General features: G+C 34.6%; 1 protein-coding gene across 1 annotated transcript; it reads left to right on the forward strand.

Moving 5' to 3' along the window:
• Positions 1-40: 40 nt before the first annotated feature.
• LOC149795856 (protein mono-ADP-ribosyltransferase PARP11-like) lies at positions 41-19,490 on the forward strand. The gene is made up of 3 exons (XM_089965779.1): positions 41-261; positions 2,411-2,650; positions 8,299-19,490. The coding sequence occupies exons 1-3, from the start codon at positions 110-112 to the stop codon at positions 8,732-8,734; spliced, it is 828 nt and encodes a 275-aa protein (XP_089821905.1). The 5' UTR covers positions 41-109; the 3' UTR covers positions 8,735-19,490.
• The last annotated feature ends 4,097 nt before the right edge of the window (positions 19,491-23,587 follow it).

A 23,587-nucleotide genomic window follows, 5' to 3' on the forward strand; every position in this document is an offset into this window, starting at 1 on the left:
TTGTAACAGTATGTCAGAATCTAACTAAAGCAATAATTTTGTATTTTAGTAAATAAAATAAATTGTATTCTTACATTTTCAGTAATTGACAACTATCATAAGGTGCTAGATGACCTTTCATCTTAAGACTGTTATTTTTTTTTTTCAGAATACTATGGGAGTAACTGTGTTTAAAGCATTGGATGGAACACTTTCAAATACAAACATGAAAAACAAAGAGGATGAATCTTATTTTGACCTTATGAAGGAAGGTGGTAAAAGGTTTGTATTTTCCTCAAACACAATAGTAAAATCACACAATTCTATGTCCGGAGAATTTAGAATATCCTGTGTGTTTTGCCACAGGGCCAAATAAATTTAAGCCTTCATCCTGTGTGCGTCATGTATTTTATGTCATGCATCATCCATTATTCATTGTCTGTTTAGTCCATCAATATTTATATTCATATCCAACCAATGGGTCCATTTCAACCAGATTTCTCAGAAAGCTGTCTGGTATGAAGGCCATTAAATTTTGTACAAATATTCCCCAGCACCATCATATATGGCTGTAGTTTCTCACAATATAAATAATATAAGACTTTTCAGACAGGAATAATAACTTCTACCAAGATTAATAAAATGTTTCTGGAGATAAAAGCCTTCTAAATGTATGCAGTTGATGCCGCATTGTCATCAAATAATTGGCACCATTAATGAAAACAGATAAACCTTTAAACAACTTCTTCTCAAGAGGATGTAAACACATTTCACAGGGGGCATCTTAACATGAACACCTTTCTGATTTGTTGATGCTGATCACTCATCAAATTTGAGGTCATTGTTCTTTCTTGGCCTCTTAAGTACCCCCTATAAAACTGGGCATCCTTGAGGGCACTTCATTGGCAATTTGGGTTTATCTTTCAATCAAGATGCTGTAGATGGAGCTGAAGTAACATTGCACTGAACACATCAAAGGTTTTACTAGATCACAGTAATAAAGGCTGCTACTTTGAAGACAGAGACTGTCTTGCAAGGTCTCCTTCCCTGCTTGGCATCTCAGGATCTAAAGGGGCCAGTGGCACTGGTCCCACACAACTACTAATGACCTCTCAAAACTTGTCCAAAAATACCGTCATCCTGACCACCCCTCTGGGCCTTCCTCAAAGTTCTTTAAAAATGATGTATCCCATCAGTCCACCTAGCAACACCATATTTGGTCCTTTCCATACTAAAGGAAGGATACGGTGAACATTGTCCTCGTACAAGGATACCAGTTCTTATTCACAAGTCAAAACTTGCTCAACTGAGTGAAAAGGTGCGTACCCTTCTGTAGGATTGTCCATTTGAGAAAGTTGCAATGTATATGTCACTAAAGATGTGTTATATTGCATGTATGGGGATTTATCCTTAAGTAAATGGTCACAGATCAACATAGTTTTGGGCTTTTTGGTTTCTACTCTTTATTATAAAAGTTTTTGAGGTATATAAATTAATCATGGTACACTTCTAATATTCAGTTTCATGGCATCTTGTGTATGACAGTCAAGAATTCGTCTTAAAGGTCAAGGTCACTAGGCATTTGTTTTACACAGTTTTGAACATTATTTCCAGTGGCCTTTGAAGTAACGCAATGAAACTGTGTTACTCTCCATGCCTTTTTACAGACTTTACAGCTGTATCTATATTCAGATTTTATTACACTGTAAACATCACTTATTTCACCATGGTGGGAATTATGGGGCACAAATTGTCTGAATTTGTGTCCTTATCATAATTAAGTTTATGAGCTGATTAGATTTTCAGGCCATTACAGCAATTAGACAAAGTTTAACAACACAATTTTGAGAAAGCATATACTTCTTGGCTGGTATAATTTAACAATGAAAAATTTAAATTAGTCCAATATAATTTGGAATGCATGCTTGTAGGCACATGTAGATGACTTAACTTCATGCCATTATGGCAGCTTCTCTTTATGTTTTTGTGTTTGTCTTTGCTTAGATTTATTTGCTGTGCATTGTTTTTACAAAAACAGATGGGAGTATGTGTGATCTTAGTCACCTGGCCTCTCAGTTATACAAATTTCAAATTGTCCATACTAAAATTGTAACCATAAGATTCAGACGTTTTTGGTATCACACTCTTAAAAAAATTTCATTTTATTCTAGAAAATCATTGTGTGTAAAAATGGTGCAGTGTTTTACTTTCAATATTCAATGCAATGTTTGTAAATGACAACATAATACAGTAGCAGTACAAATTGTAATATATTACAGAAAACTACCTACAATGACTTGTGACTAACTTTTACTGGAATATCTGTTGTGTAGGTCATGACATGTCTTACATCAGCATGCTTCATTTAGAATAATCTCACACTTTGTATTATTATTATTATTATTATTACTATTATTATTATTATTTACAGAGAGCAGTCTTATGCAGTCTCTCCAACAATATCACAAAACAAAATGCAGCTTCCTTCTCACTGGACTTCAATGACAGTGAGAGATGTTCTTCAAGTTTCACTTGACCCAAATGACACAGAAGCAGCAATTAGACATGAATATTCCATGGTGAAAGGAGATTTTGATAAAACAATGTCTCATGCTGAAATTGTTTTTATCAAGAGAATACAGAATGCTCTGCTCTGGGAACACTATGCTCTGTAAGTTTCTGATGTTTGGAAATAGTTTTGCCAATTGCAAATTAGCTGTCTCTATGTCTGTATTTCTTTATCTGTCAATCAATGTAATTATCTATCAATTTATTTATCAATTTATCAGTCTATGTAATAATTATTAATCTATAAAACCTAGTGTTCACACTTGAGTGCCAACAATTTTTAACTCTTGATTGCATTCTAAAATATACTATTTCAGCGACAATCAAGAAATTTGGTAATGGATACAGCTCAAAAAAGGGAAATTCAACCATACACAAATTAGGTCGGTTTGATCTAATTGTTAAGCTAAGGTGACTTGTGTATTTTCAGTTATTTGCTCATTACACCATCAGTGTTACAAACTCTATTTCACTTACATGTATTTTCATTGTAAATATGTGGATACATCAGGAGAGTAACTCATTCATACCTTAAGTGTTATTGTGACCTTATTTTCACATTTCTCACTCGTTATTTTCACACTTGGTATTTTCAGCCATTTGTTTTATCTCCTAGTTGCACCTTGAGCACAGGACTGCAGGTTTTGCATGATGTAATCCATATGCTTTGAAAAATTTCATTCCTGGATGCACGGTTTTGTTATCAAGTGTGTCAAGGAAAAATAGTAAAAATCTGCTTTCAGTTTTTCTTTGGCATTTTGTTTGATACTTGAATACATGTATGGTGGCATGTCTGTTACTTGAATACATCTTTGGTGGTTTGTCTGTTACCTGAATACATCCTTGGTGGCTTGTTGTCTGATACTTGAATACATCTTTGATGGCATGTCTGATACTTGAATACATCTTTGGTGGCATATCTGTTACTTGAATACATCTTTGGTGGCATGTCTGATACTTGAATACATCTTTGGTGGCATGTCTTTTACTAGAATACATCTTTGTTGGCATGTCTATTACTTGAATACATCTTTGGTGGCTTGTCTGATACTTGAATACATCTTTAGTGGCATATCTGTTACTTGAATACATCTTTGTTGGCATATTGGCATGTTTGTTAATTGAAAACGTCGTTGGTGGCATGTCTGTTACTTGAATACATCTTTGGTGACATGTATGTTACTTGAATACATCTTTGGTAGCTTGTCTGATACTTGAATACATCTTTGGTGGCATGTCTGTTATCTGAATACATATTTGGTGGCATGTCTTTTATCTGAGTACATCTTTGGTGGCATGTCTGATACTTGAATACATCTTTGGTGGCATGTCTATTACTTGAATGCATCTTTGGTGGCTTGTCTGTTACTTGAATACATCTTTCATTGTATGTCTGTTACCTGAATACAACTTTGGTGGCTTGTCTGATACTTGAATACATCTTTGGTGTCATATCCATTACCTGAATACGTCTTTGGTGGCTATTGGCATGTTTGTTACTTGAATACATCGTTGGTGGCATGTCTGTTACCTGAATAAATTTTGGCGGCTTGTTGTCTGATACTTGAATACATCTTTGGTGGCATATCTTTTACTTGAGTACATCTTTGGTGGCATGTCTGTTACTTGAATACATCTTTGGTAGCTTGTCTGATACTTGAATACATCTTTGGTGGCATGTCTGTTACTTTAATATGTCTACGGTGGCATCTCTGTTACTTGAATACATCTTTGGTGGCATGTCTGTTACTTGAATACATCTTTGGTGGCATGTTTCTTACTAGAATACATCTTTGGTGGCTTGTGTGATACTTGAATACATCTTTGATGGCATGTCTGTTACCTGAGTACATCTTAGGTGGCTTCTCTGATACTTGAATACATCTTTGGTGGCATATATGTTACTTGAGTACATCTTTGGTGGCATGTCTTTTATTTGAATACATCTTTGGTGGCATGTCTGATACTTGAATACATCTTTGGTGGCATATCTGTTACTTGAATACATCTTTGTTGGCATATTGGCATGTTTGTTACTTGAATACATCATTGTTGGCATGTCTGTTACTTGAATACATAGTTGGTAGCATGTCTGGTACTTGAATACATCTTTGGTGGCTTGTCTGTTCCTTGAATACATTATTGGTGGCTTGTCTGTTACTTGAATACATCATTGGTGGCTTGTCTGTTACTTGAATACATCTTTGGTGGCTTGTCTGTAACTTGAATACATTATTCTTAGCACAATTGATCATCAGAAAGGTGAGGAAATTATTGAGAGAGTGATTCATTTTGATTACAACAACAAATTTGCCCATTGAAAAGTTTGTGTTTTTAACTGCCAAGTTTCAGTGGAAAGTCATTGATGTCTTATTTTGTCTCACAATTTAAAAGTTCAAATAATGATAAAAGAGACTCAAGTCCTGGTGGAAGAAATATTTTAATTTAGCATTTATACAAGATTTTGTTAATATAAAAAGAAAATAAGATCAAAGAAGATGGGAATTGTTATATAAGTCACTGATAGGTAGTAGGTGAAGGCTAAATTAAACAAAATCAAGATTCTGAATAAATAATTTCATTATATAACTCATAAGGTAGAACAGATGTTCGAACATTTCAAATTTTATGAATATGAAGCACTTGATACAATCTCAGTTACTGTAATGTAAATGTCCACATGCAGGGATACAATGGCAATGCTGTGCATAGGGCTATGTTGTTATTATCTATAGAAAAAAGGTTTTGCCATATAAAAATTTCATATGACCTCCAGGTTTGGAGGGCATGGAGACACATTGTCCTGTGACCTTGGAATCCAGGTTGTAATATTTTATCTTAAGTATCTTTTAACCCTGTCACATCTTACTAATCAAGCTTATTTGAACCTCCCTTAAGAAAATGTACCTTTTGTGGCTGTCTCTTGCTTTTAAACAGCAAGTTTGTGGCAAGTGAGAGTTATGGCTAATATTGCCAGCATGTTAGCCAAAAGGTTGTGGTAAATTTTCTGGCTACTGATATATAATAGCCAGTTTATTTGCCAGAAACTGTTATGGCCAGCTTTCTGGTTACTGAAATAGTCAGAAATTGCTATGATAAACTTTCTGGTTACGGCTGAGCCAAAACAAAGCCATGACTGTGATGAAAAAAATGTTTGCTTCCTTCATGTGTTGGCATGTCTTGTTTTCACAAGGCTTCAATTTTCCATCTATTATTTGTTTTGAGAGTTGCTTGGACTAGAATGTCTCTCAAAATTTTGAGGTCTATTTGTGTGGAAAGATCAGTTTAAGCAGTTTACACAATTCATTGATTGACTAATGCATGTGAATGGTGCAACATACTTGCTGGTTCCCGTGATGGAACATGGGGATGAAGGGTGTTCATAATAATCCACCATTTCTGTTTCTTTGTGATTGAGGAAGTCAACACAGTTTGTTTGTTGACTTTATGCATTGCTTCCACTGTCATATCTTTGTTGTGGCCCCACTTTGTCAGTTACCCTATTTACCGTATATGTTGGCACATGATAAAATGATTATTTTTTTGCCTGTCCCAGAACTTATGGTGAAACATTTTTTTCACTTTGGTCATATGTCCCAAGACTTAATAAACGAAAAAATATTGTATTGCATTTGTGCTTGCCCCCCCCCCCACTACACATTGCAATAAAATAGATAAATAAAATGCTTAATTGATAATAAAAAGGAAGAAACTAACCTTGTGTTGTTATAATTAATTCTTTTTTTCAACATGAGCATTAAAGAATAAAATATATCCACAAAATCTATATATGTAGCGTAGCTTCCATACTGTAGTGTGAATCAGTTATGTTCAATAGCACACACCACGTTGTTCATTAACATGAACAATGGGAAACATTTGTGTGTGTTTGTGCTCAAAGGTTTGAACATGTTATCCAACTGAAAACAGGAACCAACAAAATCACAAACAAGAGGGAAATAGTCAACCAATATCTTAAAGATGCCATTCACACATGAGATGGTGTTGAGTGCAAAATGGTCAAGATTGAATTATATCCAGGTCTACTGTATGACAGTATCTTGCAAATAAAATCATCATTTGAAAACACATTCACTTGAGTGCAAGTGACAATCTTTTCACCAGCTCAGGTTACAAATGTATCGTTATTGTTTACCTTCAGACATCAATGCTCCTGTGTATTAATTGTAACCACAGATGCCGAGCACATAGAAGCCCTGGTGGTGAATAAACATGACTGGCAGCAAGTAATTAACTCCATCTTTGAACCTAATGACAGGACATCAAAGACAAAAGGTTATTTTTATTACAAAGCAAGCCGATCTCAGAAGCCAACTTTGGTTACTTTTTTTCTAAAGGATATCAATACAAAGGTTATTTTATTGCACAGCAAGCTGACGTCGGAAGCTGACTGTAGATTCTGTGAAGTGAGCCACTTTTTTATCATTTTTAATACACAAAGACAGCTGAGATATGGAAGCAAACTTGGGTTTGTTTTCATCTGTATTCATGGGAATTTTGAAAATAAATTGAAACAATGGAACAAATTTTAAAGGGACACAGTATAGTACTTTATGCACAGATGTTGATGACCCAACATCACCAAGAATATTTGGAGCAAATAAAATCATGTGATGAATTCAGAGGGAAATAATCAACCAATATATTGAAGACAACTGCCTTTCATGCATGACATGGTGTCAAGTGCAAAATAGCCAAGATTGAATTATACCCAGGTCTGGAACATTTTTAAAGTGACACATTATAGTGCTTCGTGTGTGAACATCGATGACACAGCATCACCCATAAGATTTGGAGAAAGAAAAAAAAGGTGATGAATTCGTGAAGGCCAGAAGAAAAACAGATCATTTGGTCGACAATATGATCATTAACACGGATGAAACTCTAGTGTACTTTGATCGCATTCCTGGATGGACTGATAATAAGATGGGGGTCAAAAGTGTGAGAATTAGCAAGACTAGTACAGATTTGAAAAAATCTGACTTTTGTCTTTGCAGTTTCTGCTTCAGGCAATGTGTTGCCTCTAACAATTTTTCATGGTATGAGGAAGCTAAAAAAAGATATTTATGCATGGAAAGAATGGATCATACATGTGCATGAGAAGGGCTGTGCTGATGAGATGCTGCTGCAATGGATTAAAAAGTTTTATCTCAAGTACAGTTTTATAATTTCTTTTTTTAAAAATTTGGAGTGCATTTTCTGTCATGTAATTTTCGAATGATTTTTACGACTCAGAAAAAAACGATGTGTCACAGAACATACAATGCACACAAAAAATACTTTTAAAATTAATTTATGGTGTCCCAACAAATATGGTGTCCCAACTTATATGGTAAATATGGTATGATAAATATTTGTCACAATGTGACATGACTTTTATGACTTCACAATAGTGTAAACTTTCCAAACGTTTGTTCATATTTTTATGGTAAATTACCTAAGAATTATCTAAGAATTATTTTATGTTTGCTCAACCAGATGGCATATTATATCTAAATATCAGTTAAAGATGATCTATTAATTTTAGAAACTGTAAAGTAGTCACCGTCTTTAAATTTAGCGGGCTAATATGTCTTTACAAGAAATTTTTATTTGTTTCTCATTATTTGTTCTTTATTTTCTAGGCACAAAAATGTTTTTCATAAATATCGGAATATGTAAACTTAAGTTGTATTTCAAAAGAATAATGTACATCTTATAAAAAATTATTTATTATTCATTTTCTTCAAGGCAAAAAAGAGAGATGGAAATTAAGGCAGGAGAAGGGGTTGTCAATGAGATGCATCTGTACCATGGAACAACACCTGATGCTGTGGATCTCATTTGTCATAGTAACTTTGACTTTCGCATGGCCGGAGAAAATATGGGTACTAAGTATGGACAAGGAGCCTATTTTGCTTCAGACGCACGATACTCTGATAGTTACGCAGTTAGAGATGGCAGAAATCACAAGTTTATGTTTGTTGCTAAAGTCTTGATAGGTAAAACTTGTCTAGGAAAGCCACCCTACAAAAAACCACCATATCTGGATGATAACGACAAAAAGAAAGGGACATACAACACCTGTGTCAATGATGTTTCCCACCCCACCGTCTTTTGTGTCTTTGACAAAAATCAGTATTATCCAGAATACCTTGTTGAATATATACTTGAGACACGTGTTTGATTTCATTTATTGCCAGAGTGGAGACTGAAAATAAACCATGTCCCAGTTATTTTAAATGCTAAATGGTTCATGCTTGCACATAAAGTGATGCAAACAATGATATAGAACTGCTAATCAATAATGCTTGCAAATTTGATGACAAATTTGCTCTTTTCTTCTCATTTCTACCAATTAAGATGAGGAAATAAAGAATTTTGCTAATGTCCATAAGTTTGTACATATTGTTTTTCATTTGTTTAATCCTAGTACTTTGTGCAATTTGTATATTATTCCATCCACACATTCATCTATCATGAGAAGCTATGTGCAAACACCATTCATTGAAGAGAAATGAAATTTGATAGACTTATTGTAGTTATGAGTAGATGACCTGCTTACAGTTTCAGAACATAACACGTATATTTCAGCATTTTATTGTAGTTATATGTAGATAACCTGCTTTATAAAGTTTCAGACAATAACACATACATTTCAGCATTTTGCTGATTATGGCTTAAAATATTTGGGTAATGACTTTTTTCCGAGAGCCATGTTTGAATAATTATACACAAACCACTACAGTTTGGTAGGCATGTTGGTATTAATATATAGATTACCTGATCAGATATTCAGGCCTTAGTGTAAATATTTCATTTTCACCCATTTTTATCTTTTGAGGCTTTTAATGAAGAAGCTTGTTAACTCAATTAAGCAGAAACAACTTAAGGTACTCGAATGAAATTTGATGTGCTTATTTTCATGCATTTGCAGATGACCTGTTTAGATCTTTATTTTATTATCAAAATTGTGCAAATATTTTGTAAAACAAATTTTAGAACCTCAGAAGGTGCTTTGATTTTGGGTCTGCATTGTCCAGCCATCTCTCCATATGTTCATCGATCATGCCTTGGTTATGTTTTGAATTTAGGTAATTTAAGGCACTGTGGTGGAGCATCTATGGTCCATGGACATATTTCTAGTTACACAATAGCACCAGGAGAATTATGGGATTGTTCTATGTACATCATTTTTTATGTATCATCCATTCAATTCACTGCTATTTACAACTTCTAAAAGGAACCCTGCAGATTTTTACCAAATGTGACAGAAAGTATTCTGGCATGAAGGTTTACTTTAGTACTTACATCACTATTACTTTGATTAGTAAAACAACTTATATAAGTTAGCAAAATGATATACATTTAGAAATAAACTGATTAATTTATAGTTTTAAATAGTAAATATTTTAAATCATGGTACTAACATATATTAAATGCTCGAATCATTTGTTATTTTTAATGTTATCACATGTATATTACTATTTTATTGCATTTCACATATTCAATGCTGTTATTTTCAAACTATTTTTTATACATTTATCTTTTGTATATTGAGCTTTAAATTTTTTTAATATGCTTTCTCCACAAACAAATAAAAGTATTTAATTACTAACAAGAAAGAATCTCATGACCTTAAAAAGACATCATGAGAAATTGATTGTAGAGTTGGTCTTATCCATTAACGAAAATTGAACCAACACCCTTCTATTCAGCAACCAGTTTCACCATGGCAACCATGAGTTGTATTCTCTGCAGTCTCAGTATCAATCCTAGTTGGGTTGGGTAGACCCAGGAACACATGCAAACTGCATAATTTTGTGGTGCCATGTAACTGCATGAACACTTTATTGGTGGAATTATCATTAGTTTCTAAGTTGTCTTAGGACTAGTCAACAGGTGCAAGCAGAGATCCAGGGTGCAATATTAGTTGCATATATTATGACCATTTCATGCCAAGAAATTGTTTATCATATTTTCTGATATTTTTAAATTGAAAAAGTAATTTCTTTTTAATGTTTGAAAACAGACAAAAATGTTTCACGTCTGTAAATAAATGGATGAACAAACTCCAATCCATGGCAAAGAAATCTTTGTATCTTTTTGTATGACACCTGTCCAACTGTATGTACACCCATCAATTACCTGGTTTGCAAAATAACCTCATTTACACTTAAAAAACCTTTGTAAATAGCCTGCATATGAAGCAATGATAAAGCTTGACTATTTGGGTCTCAAAAGGTCAAGATCAATAATATTAGTTCCTCATCACCAACCTTGACCTAACTTTATGGGTGGCTTGCACTTTTGGTAATGAAGAAGTCTATAAATTTGGAGTTTAAAAGGTCAGAGATCAACATCACTCTGACAGAATGAAGACAAATATTTTCAACATAATATTAGTTCAAGATTACAAATCTAGACTCATCATCAAGGTCACTGAGGCTGAAATCTTAAAACAGCTTCAGCACAAAAAATATTCTTTCTCAAATGTGTAACTTCACATTTATGGATGGCTTTTACTTTGGGTAAGAAAGGAGCCTACTGAGTTTGGGGTCAAAGTTCACTGTAACAATGTAGTTTGCTCGAAGTCTGTTGAGTGTTTGCTGTCAAGCTATGGAAGAGGTATGAGGTTAAAGGTCAGGTCATTATGACTCAAGGAAAATATATTCTGCAAATAAAGGTCAAAGGCCATATTCATGGCATGTCTAGTAAAACGTACTGCTTTCTGCTCATCAGATTTAGTTCCAGACCACATAATTTACCTAAGGCTTCAAGACTATAATGCTTTTCATGTTGGTTATAGAGGTGCAATGTGCTATAGTCAAGGCCACCATATATGTACTGAACTAAATTACAATCAAGACCATATGAAAACTGGGTTTTTTCTTTCATGCAGAACTACAGTATGATAAGGTATTTTTTTTGTGACTTCACACTATAATGAATTGTAACTATTGATAAATATATACAATTCCATTGTAAACATAAAATTCATCCAGTACAAGATGATTCGTGTGTACATCTTTCATATGAGATATTGCATTTTACTTAAGCACTTTACACTGAAGTACCACTGTAACACTGTGATATTCATTTTTTTATATAATGTTTTGCAGTGTCTATTTTTGCATTCTTTGATATATTCCCAATATATGTAAGTAAACTTGTGTGTTCATTTCCTTTAGTGAATTTTTACCTTGTCTGCAAGATGTCCAGACAAGTTGCTGGCATCAGCTTAGGAAGTAATATGTATTTTGTAAATGGATGTTGCATCTTCAGTTGGAATCAGTATGGTTAATATGTACAAATCTGAAAAATTCAAATAAATATTTTTTTGTTAGAACTTTTACAAATTTTCATTTCAGAAATCATTTTTAAATTTTTCAGAAATAACCACATTGAGATCAATGAATTCTTGAAATCCAAGCAGTAACGAAAGCAGATTCTATGGTTTTATCTGTCAGTGACTGGGACTAGCATATGTACTGTGTGCATGTTCCAGTTCCAATTAATTCTATAATAAAAAATAAAAAATTAATAACTAAATAAATAATAAATTATTTCTAATAGAATGCATAATGAGTTATAATAACAGTGTCAATTTGTAATTTTTATTTAACCATTAGTTTCCTGCCAATTTCAATATTTTGTAGCATACCAATGTTTCCAATAACAGTACTTCATGTCTTCAGCTGTGGATTATCCAAAGCTTTATTTGATGGATCATTCAGATCCTTTTGATTGTTGTTGCTAAACATGGCTTGTGCATGTTAATTTATTAAAATCAATACACAGCTTTGGCACTTTACAACCATACATACATACATGCATACATACATGCATGCATGCATCCATACATCCATCCATCCATCCATGAATACATACATATATACTGTCCCTTCATATATGAATGTATGATCATGTATCCCATTTAATTTGTTAAATTATGTTCTATTAATTTCTATTTATTTTATTTGTTTATAGCTCTTGACTGTTGCATGAGAACCAGATAACCAGATATAACATGGTTATACATCATTGAATGCAATGTTGTATTGTATATGTCTCCTAGCACAATCTTGTTGGAACATTCCTCAGTGTATGGTCAGCTGACTTTTAATGTAGGTCACTTTTATGTCTAGAAAATTGTTCCAAAGAGGAAGAATGGTGGTTTAGATGGCCCAGAGTTGAGTTAATGGCACAGAGTTAAGTTGATGACCCAGAGTTAAGCTGAAAGAATTATGAGAAGCCAGGAAGCTTAAATGTTGCATGGCTGACCACTAACCCTAGTACTGTTGAACTGGAGGCCAGCCCAAGTACCACTGAGAACCAGTTCTAACATGATTTTACATTATCCAGTGCAAGTAAACTGGTCTAGTAGAGGAGGTGGCCACTGGTGAGGAGGTCTGTGTGAGAGGGTTACCACTGTACTCTTTTGTGTTTTGTTTACAATATACTTATAGAAATATACCTTAATATAGGGTTGTCCTACTTATAATGTAGGTCGCTTTTATGACAAATAGCATCCTAAACAGGAAGCATGCATACTCATTATGGTCCAGATGTGATGTGATGTGATGTGATTTTGATTTTTAACATAGCTTTAACAATTTTTCAGTGATATTGCTACGATGTCTGCAGTGTGGCAGTTTATAGTGATGTCTAGCACTGGGACATCATGCCGCAGACATGTAGTATGATGTCCCACTCAGTCGCATTATCCTGACACCAAGCCGACCAGTCCTAATACTAACCTCTTAATGCTGAACGCCAAGCGAGGCAGCAGTTAGTACCATTTTTGTAAGTCTTTGATATGACTTGGCCGGGGATCAAACTCACGACCTCCCGCATCTGAGGCGGATGCTCTATATGGCCCAGATGGTTTTTTTTTAAAGACCCCAGAGGACCTATAATCCATTGATGGATGCCAACTAATACTGGTACTGTTGAACTGGGATCCAGAATATGTACAACTGTGATTTAGTACAAAGTGATTAACCCCTGTACTCTCTTAGCCTTCTGAATTTCAATTATGGGTTCACACACACACACACACACACACACACACACACATATATATATATATGGAGAGAATGAGATCTGATTAAGTTTTATTTTTAACTTGTTGATGATTAATCCTTTTTTGAGCAATCATTAAGTAGTTGGAAAATGTTATTTTTAAAGAAATTTTGTATCTACATGGTTTATGTTTGTTTAGTTATTTGTATGTTTACTTCTTTTTTACATTTCCCTTACAGATCATTACTATCGGAATACATGAACTTAATAACCAGGTATTATATCAAGACAATAGGAATAATATTATTATTGCATATTTGTTGTCTTTGCTACCATTTTACTGCTTCAAGGAATATAGGCTGTGATATGGTGATTTTCTACCCTCATGCCTATTTAGAGTTACACATTTAACTATGAAAATCCTGTTTGTTATGCATGTTTTTGGCCTTTTTGTGTGTATGTATGCATACATGTATGTGTCATCATACAATGTCATTCACTGGCAAGAGAGTACAGAGTAAATCTGATAAGAAAAATAGAAATAAATCAGCAATACCAATCAGAAAGACTGAGCTTGTATATTCTGAATAATAGATTGTTTGACCACTGTGAAAGGATGGAAACAAAAATGATAATTAGATGATTGTAACATTTGACAGGTGTGAATTTATATTATATTACAGGTGGAAATTAGAATCGGATAAAAGCATGGAAAAATAAATGGTAAAGTCAGGAGGAAAAGTTGGGGAATTTTAAGGCTGATAACCTATGGAAAATTTGTATGTACAATTGGCTGATTCTTCCAACAATATGAAGCTATTTTCATCTCACCTGTGAATGATGAGACATGGGTATTACTTTTCAAAAAATGATGGCAATAATATTGTCATCATTTAAAATTGTGTACTATTTAATTAAAGTTTCTTGAAATTCCACTCTCATCTACATCTGAGTCAGAGTGTTCAGTATTAATTTTTTGGGAATAATATTGCTACATGCTTAAATTTTGCATCTTGATATGCTGTGGTTTCCTGTCTCACCTGCAGTGACAGCATTGATGGCATAAACAATTAAATAGTCTTGAGATTTTTTAAACTACTGTACAACTCTGTTCAATATCAGTCACTATATCTAACCAATTTTTGTACCATTACTATGTAACTAAAGTTAGTTCACTTTATGCTTAGATTTTCTGTCCAACATGCTTAAAAAGTAGAGCTGTTTTATCATCTGCTATTTAATTAGTGAGACACCACACAATGTCAGTTACACTTATAATCAAAGCAGTGGAAGTTAGTTTTCATCTCTACTGGTTTTAGACAAGAACTGTTGTCCATAATCTGTCACCTTTGTCCATCATCAGTCGGTTCATTCATTAGCACCAGTTAGTTATCCCTTCTACTCCTGAACCACATGGAGGAATGTTGTGAAACATAACAAACACATTCACCCCAAGGGCAAGTTTGTCTTAAATGTATGGTGCTGCTTGAATTTCCAATATGTCCACCACACTATATATCTTGAAAATTATTTTCTCTTCCTTCTAAATCAATGGTCATCTCAACATGTAATTTTCACTAAATGCCATCTTAAAAGCTTGTGTTGTAGGATTTAACACCATTTTGCAGCACAAGATAGGCTATATATGATGGCCAGTATAAATGGTGGACTAAAAGCCTGGTAAAACCCTGGAAAGAACCACTGACCCATGAGAAGCTACTGGCATGCCTTCTCACATACCCACATTGGCTGAGCCCAAGACTCGATTGAGCCAATGCAGACAGAGGTCAGATGGCAGTGATCCATAATGGTGAGCTCTTTAGACTATGGCCACTCAAGGCCCCCATTTTAAAAGGTCTAGTTTGCACTAAATGAAACTTGTGCTGATCTGACTTAGAATACAGCTGCCATGACAGTCATCTTGAAAATCATCTTATCACTACTCCTCCTGAATGGAAAGTTATATCATCAAGAGCTTTTCACCAGAAGACTTCTTATGATCTCAAACGTGGCCACCATGTCAGCCATCTTGAAAATCTTGTTATCCCTACTCCCAAAGAGAAAGTAACATTGATGTGGGGTTTTCACCTGAAGGACACACGGTACTAATTATATGGAAGTACTGTGAACCAGTCTAGAAATGGGTGAAGAAATAATAGAGTATTTACAGGTTTGGTGGTCCATAATTGGTTAATAATGAAAATTAAAATTTTAGGAAAAATATCTTTTGAGAGCTTATCCTATATGTAATGTAAAAAAAATATTGACAAATTTCTACTGATGCAATTTTAGCATTTTTACAGGCTTGACTCAGGAGTACTCAATACTGAAAGTAGCACCTGAGTCATTTGGTGCAGAATCAATAACACGTGTTTCATGCACATGTATGTAAACAAAGTGCCGCAGGTCATATGGTGTTCTCCACACATAAGCTTGCACCAAGGTTAGATGTGCATGAAGAATTATAGGTGTCATTATCAGCACCCATAAATTTTAAGTTATTGAATTTTGAATATGATAGTGTTTCCATATGTTTACCATTGGAGTTGAATTAGTACCGTGAGTCCTATATGTGACCTATACCATAATAGGAGCTTGTTGTTTCCATGGTTACCACGCGCATCCAGGGTATCAATTTGGTGGTTTTCACATGTGACAATCATAATGGAGTCTTTTTATCATGGTTTGCTTGTGATTTTGGAGAAAAATTCTATACAAAAGAGAGATGGGGATGGTTTTATACACTGGAGAGTGGAAGTAGATAGCTCAGGCCATAGGGAAAAGAGCATAGTATGGCCTGATGTCAGAAATTCATATGATGGTACCCATTGATTGGCCTATATGGTTAAATACCATTTAACACATGCAACAATTCCCCAAAAGGGGGTGGGGGGAGATTTTATATGTAAGCCACTTATGTCACAATCACTTATCTATCAGTACTGATCATTTAACTTTAGAGACACACTCAGCAGATCAAAGCAGAGAACATTGTAAAAATAAGGACTGTGCACAAAACTGCACATGCTGCATTGCCTCAACCTGTAAATTGAATTATTATATGTCTAGTCACATTGAATATCAACTATACCTGTCTTATTTCTTATCCTAGAATTAAACTCCTTGACACCTTTCTATGTTCAGCATGTTTCTCATATTGGTACATTACGTTTTTGGGCAAACAGTATTGGAACTTTTCTGCATCCCTTTTGTTGAGGGAGCAGGGAGGGACATTTTCACATAAAATAACAGTTTTGAACCCTTCATTTCCAATATAAGTCTGCAAAAGTCCTATCTGTATTGCATTATTTACACAGGCAGTTTTTCTTCCCCAACCTCTCTTCATACAGTTGAAACATTCTTGATGTATAACTGCATGGTGAACATCTCCCACCAAACCAGATCTCTTTTTTCTTCATGTACCAAGTCCCATGATAGAAAACCTTTATACTCAGGGTGTTGCAACTTGTGGTCTCAGAACACATTATTCCAAATCTCAGCATTTCATTACTGCGTGCACTAAGCGATATGTGTTTTGTTCACCATATATGTTGTTGTGAATAAATGAAAACAAGCTTCATGTCAGAAATATGGTTTCATATTTGAAACAAAAGCTCTTTATAAAACCTGCATTGCTCTGTTCTTACCATCAAGTAATAGTAAGGAATCATTTAGCTGTAAATTAGAGCTTGCTATTTGATTTGCCAAATCAAGGTGTATTACCTCCCCTTTGACTGTAATTGAGTGATTGCAATGTTTGCTTTGTTTCTCTTTTGTTCAATAATGTATGCATTTTTTCAGCTTTATATTAAAAAGTAAGTAATTTAACACTGCTTATAGTGGAAAGTAGCCACAGTAATGATTTTGAGACTTTTTCTTAACTTTTTATGAGCTTTGGGTAAATGTAGGTATATATTTATGTATTAGACAACTTCAATATGCAATTCAGTTCTATTACTTAAATTTAACAAGTAGTTTATTCAGTGACAAGTTTTATCAGTGTCTGCATATTGCATAGAGACATGAACTTGTCTTGGCATAGCAAAGTTTTTCACACATTTCTCCACCTCCAGCATACTTAATAGCTTGAGTCATAACAGTTTGTGCATACACTTTCTGTCTCCAACATCAATGTCAGCATTATAGTAACTTTGGGTAGCTTTTTCAAATTTGTCTGTTGTTGTCCTTATGTAACATACCTCATGTTGATGTGTTATTTGGGTTGATACACAATTCCCCCCTTGTTGTGGGGAACATTACCAGGCTAGATGAAATTACTCTGTCTATTCTTTGCTTCCTCACCCTTCCCCATAGTTTTATACTAAAAAGTAGCACTATGTTTTTTAATTATTCAGTATAATAAAGCTTATGGAACTCTTCCTTGGCTTTTTTACCTTTTTATTAACATTTGAGGGTCATGAATCACATGTGATGATAGTTTAAATAAGTTTGGAATGTCAGCATCTCTTGATGCTTCATGGGTGTGTGTATTTGTTTTAGTCACAAAAGGGCAATGGCCTCTTATCATTTTGACCTGTCTTGTGGCACACTTATTTGTTTTGTTTGATTGATGTGAATAGGGATGCACTGTGTGTTATTTCTGTGAGAGTCAGCAAGAAAAGAAATGCAATTTTGAAATTTAAAACATTTAAAACTTGTCCTATAGCCAGTGAGAGATGAAAATACAATGCGTCATGTAATTTGATACCCTGTGATGTCATACTTGCTGATGTCAGCATGCTTGTGTTTCTTTTGTGTAGCATGCATGCCATAGAAAGATAACATGAAGATACAAAGGCAGAAAACAATTATTTTAATAACAAAAATAAGCCACTAATAAGTATAATACAATACAGCAACATGTAATGCAGATGCAATTTAACTATAGATATTGGTATCATATAAAATGCTATTGCACTATTATCCATGCACAAGCATGGCCAATTCTTTCTTACAATTGTGCTCTAATATCAAGGAGTAAAATACAACTTTTTCTAAAAAAGTTGAATCTGGTTATAGGACACACGGTACTAATTATACAGAAGAACTATGAACCAGTCTAGAAATGGGTGAAGAAATAATAGAGTATTTACAGGTTTGGTGGTCCATAATTGGTTAATAATGAAAATTAAAATTTTAGGAAAAATATCTTTTGAGAGCTTATCCTATATGTAATGTAAAAAAAATATTGACAAATTTCTACTGATGCAATTTTAGCATTGTTACAGGCTTGGCTCAGGAGTACTCAATACTGAAAGTAGCACCTGATTCATTTGGTGCAGAATCAATAACACGTGTTTCATGCACATGTATGTAAACAAATTGCCGCGGGTCATATGGTGTTCTCCACACATAAGCTTGCACCAAGGTTAGATGTGCATGAAGAATTATAGGTGTCATTATCAGCACCCATAAATTTTAAGTTATTGAATTTTGAATATGATAGTGTTTCCATATGTTTACCATTGGAGTTGAATTAGTACCGTGAGTCCTGAAGACTAATTATGATATCTAGTTGGTCCTGAATGAAGATGGTACAGACATGACATCCAATATGACTGCCATAGTAACTAATTTGCTCATGAATATCAGAGAGTTTGTTTCTATACTCGTCAGTAAAAAGGAGAAATTGTCTTCTCCTGAATTCCAGGAATTTCTTTTGGGACAGTAGAGCATCAATCCCATTGAAGGGCTTTTGTTTGTAGATTTCTTTCTTAAAATGTTTGTTTCTTGAAATATATATATATATAAAGAATGTACTTTTATTTAATATGGCATCATGTTTGTACCACTTGAAATGCTGAAAGAGTTAATTGGCTGATTTGCATTGTACTTTCTTCAAATAGTAATATGCATATACATGGCGAAAACCTTCTAAATCCATACATTTTATACTGAATAAACATTTTCCTTTCAAATTAAGTTTTCTTTTATTTTAATTATTGCAAAATTATAGAAAAATATATTATTGCACTGACACTTCCAGGAAGAAGGAAGTTGTCACCTACAATGAAAGATGGATCCTTGGTATAAGCTGATGATGGGAAATTGCCAGAAAGCCTGGTAAGAGTCTGAGCACCTACCCAGCACAAGGGAAGCAAGGACTTTTTCTTACTCTAGTTTGTCTGGTTACAGATCAAGGAGAGATCATTTTTTATATCTGTAAGAAATAGTCAGAATTTTCCCATCATTATGGCTGTGATTTCAACTTTCTTGCTGGCTAGGGTTACATAACTTTTATGACAGCTGACTGAAGGCTTTGTGAGACCCACAGTATATGACTGGCTGTGTGTTTATTCAGTAATTAGATAGAGTCGGCAAGTCGCTTTAAAGGAATTAAACTTCTTGTGTCACTAAGACAGCCAGATTTCTGTGTTCACATATACCTCTGAAAAGAGCTTGTGGCAAGCCACGAATATCAAACTAGGCATACTGGCCAATTGGAATCAGAGCTAATGTCTCAGACAGATAATGGGACAATGAAACATCTAGCCAGTACCTGGGTGAAATTAATCAGTGGTGCATGACCTTTCGAGAGGAGAATAAAAGAATTATAAAAAATTATTCTTGGGGAAAAGACCACACTGAGCGAGAGACTTGTGAAAAAAATGGAAAGAGGAATTGAACTGGGAAAGAAATAGAAATCTTCTACTGGTAGGAAATACTTCACCCGAATATTTGTGTTGATTTGTATAGATAGGAATAACCGTACAAATGATAGATTGCTGTGATGGAATGTAGCATTTAGACAATGTGTGTGCCTGTGTTACGAAACTTCATTAAATAATATTGTTTGTATGTAGAGCAAGGCATGTATGGAATGAGAGACATTCAATTGTGTGAGAAGCACCTGGTAGAGTGTTCGTCCTTTGTCTGATGAGAAGTCCATGGGATAGTGGAAGATTACGAGAGGAGTATAGGGAGAACCAGATTTACGTCCCTTATATTTACCACAGGAATCTCCCAGGGTGCATGTAGAGATGGCACTAAACTCTAAAGTAGGGAAGGAGAGGTGCAAGAATAATACAAGGACCACAGGGAGTGTGCAGGAGAAGAATAATAATATATGGAATGGCAAGAAGAGGCAGGAGGAAAGGAGAAGGGCAAAATGATGATTGATGCAGTCAGTACAAGGAACTACTCGCTGAAAGGAGACTCTCTCAAGCAGCAGAGGGGCTTAACAGACCAAGGGAATTAGAGAAATGTGCGATCTCCCCAAACAAACAACAAAAAATATCATCACGCAGACAAATTGCTTGGTTACACAATCTCAAAATCAATTAGATAAAGTAACTGAATCAAAACAAACTTCAAAAAAAATGTGGTATAGACAGAGCCCCTGCGAAGATGCAACATTAATTTTTTTCTCAATAAATCGCGAATAAATGGTCACAGCCCCTCTGCTGCTGTACAAAAGTTAAAATATTTGGTCAAGCCCGATTCTGTATCTTGATCGAGGATCATGCAAATTAATAGTTATAAAACCATGTGGCGTCAATTGCGCACGACTAAATAAATTTTTGAATTTCACAAAATCCATGTCGCCGTTACATCAAGTTTGGTGAATATTCCATAGCGTGTGCGTGTCAACACCATTAAATACAGCTAAAATATTGCAATTGTCTCTAATAACCTTTGGTATTTGCATGTACCTTTGTGTTACATAAATAACATCTGTGTTTTTGTGTCGCCCACGAGAAAATATCCTAGACAGATTTGCTTGTTTGTCTAACATTATATCATCATAGACGACTAAATTATTAATTTCCTCATCAAGATCATCAACTGATGGCGCTTCATCAATATCTGTGATAAATTCAATGATATTATCACCAATTTCAGATGCATTATCGCTAAATTCCTTCAAAACTTGATAACAACGTTGGTCATCAACAGACGGAGCAACTAAATATAATTTGTCCCACTTCAACCATCTCATTATCAAATTTAGCAACAATTGTGTTTTGCCAGACCCGGACGGACCAATTATTATCAACCTGATTGAATTTGGTAATGCCGCGTTATGTTTAATTTGCTCGCGTTTTCTTGTAGCCGAAAAATCAATTACATTCATGATATATTAATAATTTCATGGATCTATATTGTGTTAAATGTCGCACGCGAACTCCAACATTAGAAAGGTTGTTACAAAGAACAACAGATCTGCTATCACAGGCAGGTGTGAAATTTGTGGAACAAAAAAGTTTAAATTCACTGTGAAAAAAAAAGACACGGAGGTGATATTGCCGCAGGATTAGCATCACTGCCAGGATTACCCTGGGCAAAATACCCTGGAGAAAAACATATGCCAGGTTATAATTATTACGGTCCTGGCACTCGTCTTGATATCAGATTAGACAACAATGATAATCCAAAAATTGGTGAAGTTCCCGTGAATGCAATTGATGACGCGTGTTATGTTCATGATCTAGCTTATCGTAGCGGAGATTTATCGCAACGACATATTGCTGATATAAAATTGATGCACGCGTTAAATGCGATCCCCGATAAAACTTTCAAAGAAAAATTGCTTCGTGGTTAATAAAAACTGCGATGAAAGGTAAATTAGTATTCGGCGCGGGTAATTAATAATGGACTTGATATATTATTCTCCTCGTGGTTATTGGCGAGGAAAAGCAGCAATTGCCAAACTTGCCAAAGCTGCTAAAGTAAAATATCAAACAGCTGCAGATTGGTTAGCAAAACAAGCAATCTGGCAAATTTATCTTCCTCCACCAAAGAAAATCAATTACGCGCATTTTGATGTTAGTGTACCAAATGAAGTTCACCAGGCCGATATAATGTTTCTGCCTCACGATGTTGTTGATGGAAAAACCTACAAGTATGTGCTAACTGTTGTTGATATCACTAGCAGATGCAAAGAAGCGATGCCGTTAGCAACTTTAACAGCCACTGAAGTATCAGACGCATTTAACAAAATTTATCAACGAGGACCATTAAATTGGCCAAATTTACTTCAGGTTGATCCTGGTAGGGAATTTTTTTGGTTCTGTTTTATCGTTAATGAAAAAAAATAATACAAATATACGGCGAGGTGGTGTTGGAATTCACAAAAATCAAGCAATCGTCGAAAGATTCAACAAAACATTAGCTTAGCGATTGCTAGGATATCAATATGCGAAAGAATTTATATCAGACAAACGATCAAGTGATTGGGTATCAAGGTTGCCTGAAGTTATTAACGCGATTAATAATGAAAAACCCAGAACAATAGGGATGAAACCAGCAATAGCGATTAAAAAATTAAATATTCCGATAATTCGACGGGATTTTTCAAAAGATCCTGTACTAGGTAGTATTATTGTAAGGTATTTATACAAACAAGGTGAAGCTGAAGGAGGACGAAAAAGAGCAACTGACCCAAATTGGAGCGTAACGACACATAAAATATCTGCCGTAACAAGATCATCAGGACGACCTGCAATTTATATTCTTGATTCGCTGGCACCTCAACGCGGCTTTACTCGTGAAGAACTTCAAGTAATTCCCGCTGATACTCAATTGCCGCCAGAATCACTTAGATAATTACTTTTCTGTTACATTCCAGACAAGCCAGATTAACATTACTTTTCACGTGACCGATATTATTATTTTTCCTGTTGACGGTAAATTGTCTTGGATCATTTTTTTGATACTGCCAGGCCATCAAGCAATTACAAATGACACAATGATTATTTTGTTCTCGTCGAAGTGTCAATATGGCGTCCACATCAAGGTGAGATTCATAATTATTTTTTCTGTCGTATCGATTGTAACTAAATATTTTATTCTTCACGATATTTTCACATATTTCATCATTAACAACCGCTGCATCTAGAACAATTCGTCTCAATTGAGATAATTTTCTAACTCGTGAAACAGCTAAATAAACCAAATTTGACCACATAATTCTGTCATCGACAATCCAAACAATACCATCAATAGTTAGTCCCTGCGATGAATGTATCGTCATGGCGTATCCTAATTTCCACGGTGATTTTTCAGCATTTAACGC

This window comes from Sinohyriopsis cumingii, chromosome 7 (assembly GCF_028554795.1).
Source record: "Sinohyriopsis cumingii isolate HCF-2022 chromosome 7, ASM2855479v2, whole genome shotgun sequence".
In the NCBI taxonomy this organism is placed as follows: Eukaryota; Metazoa; Mollusca; class Bivalvia; order Unionida; family Unionidae; genus Sinohyriopsis; species Sinohyriopsis cumingii.

Coding starts and splice junctions, on each gene's coding strand:
- LOC149795856 (XM_089965779.1), top strand. CDS start 110: ATGACCTTTCATCTTAAGACTGTTATTTTTTTTTTTCAGAATACTATG. Junction 262..2,410: donor ATGAAGGAAGGTGGTAAAAG/GTTTGTATTTTC, acceptor TATTATTTACAG/AGAGCAGTCTTATGCAGTCT. Junction 2,651..8,298: donor CTCTGGGAACACTATGCTCT/GTAAGTTTCTGA, acceptor ATTTTCTTCAAG/GCAAAAAAGAGAGATGGAAA.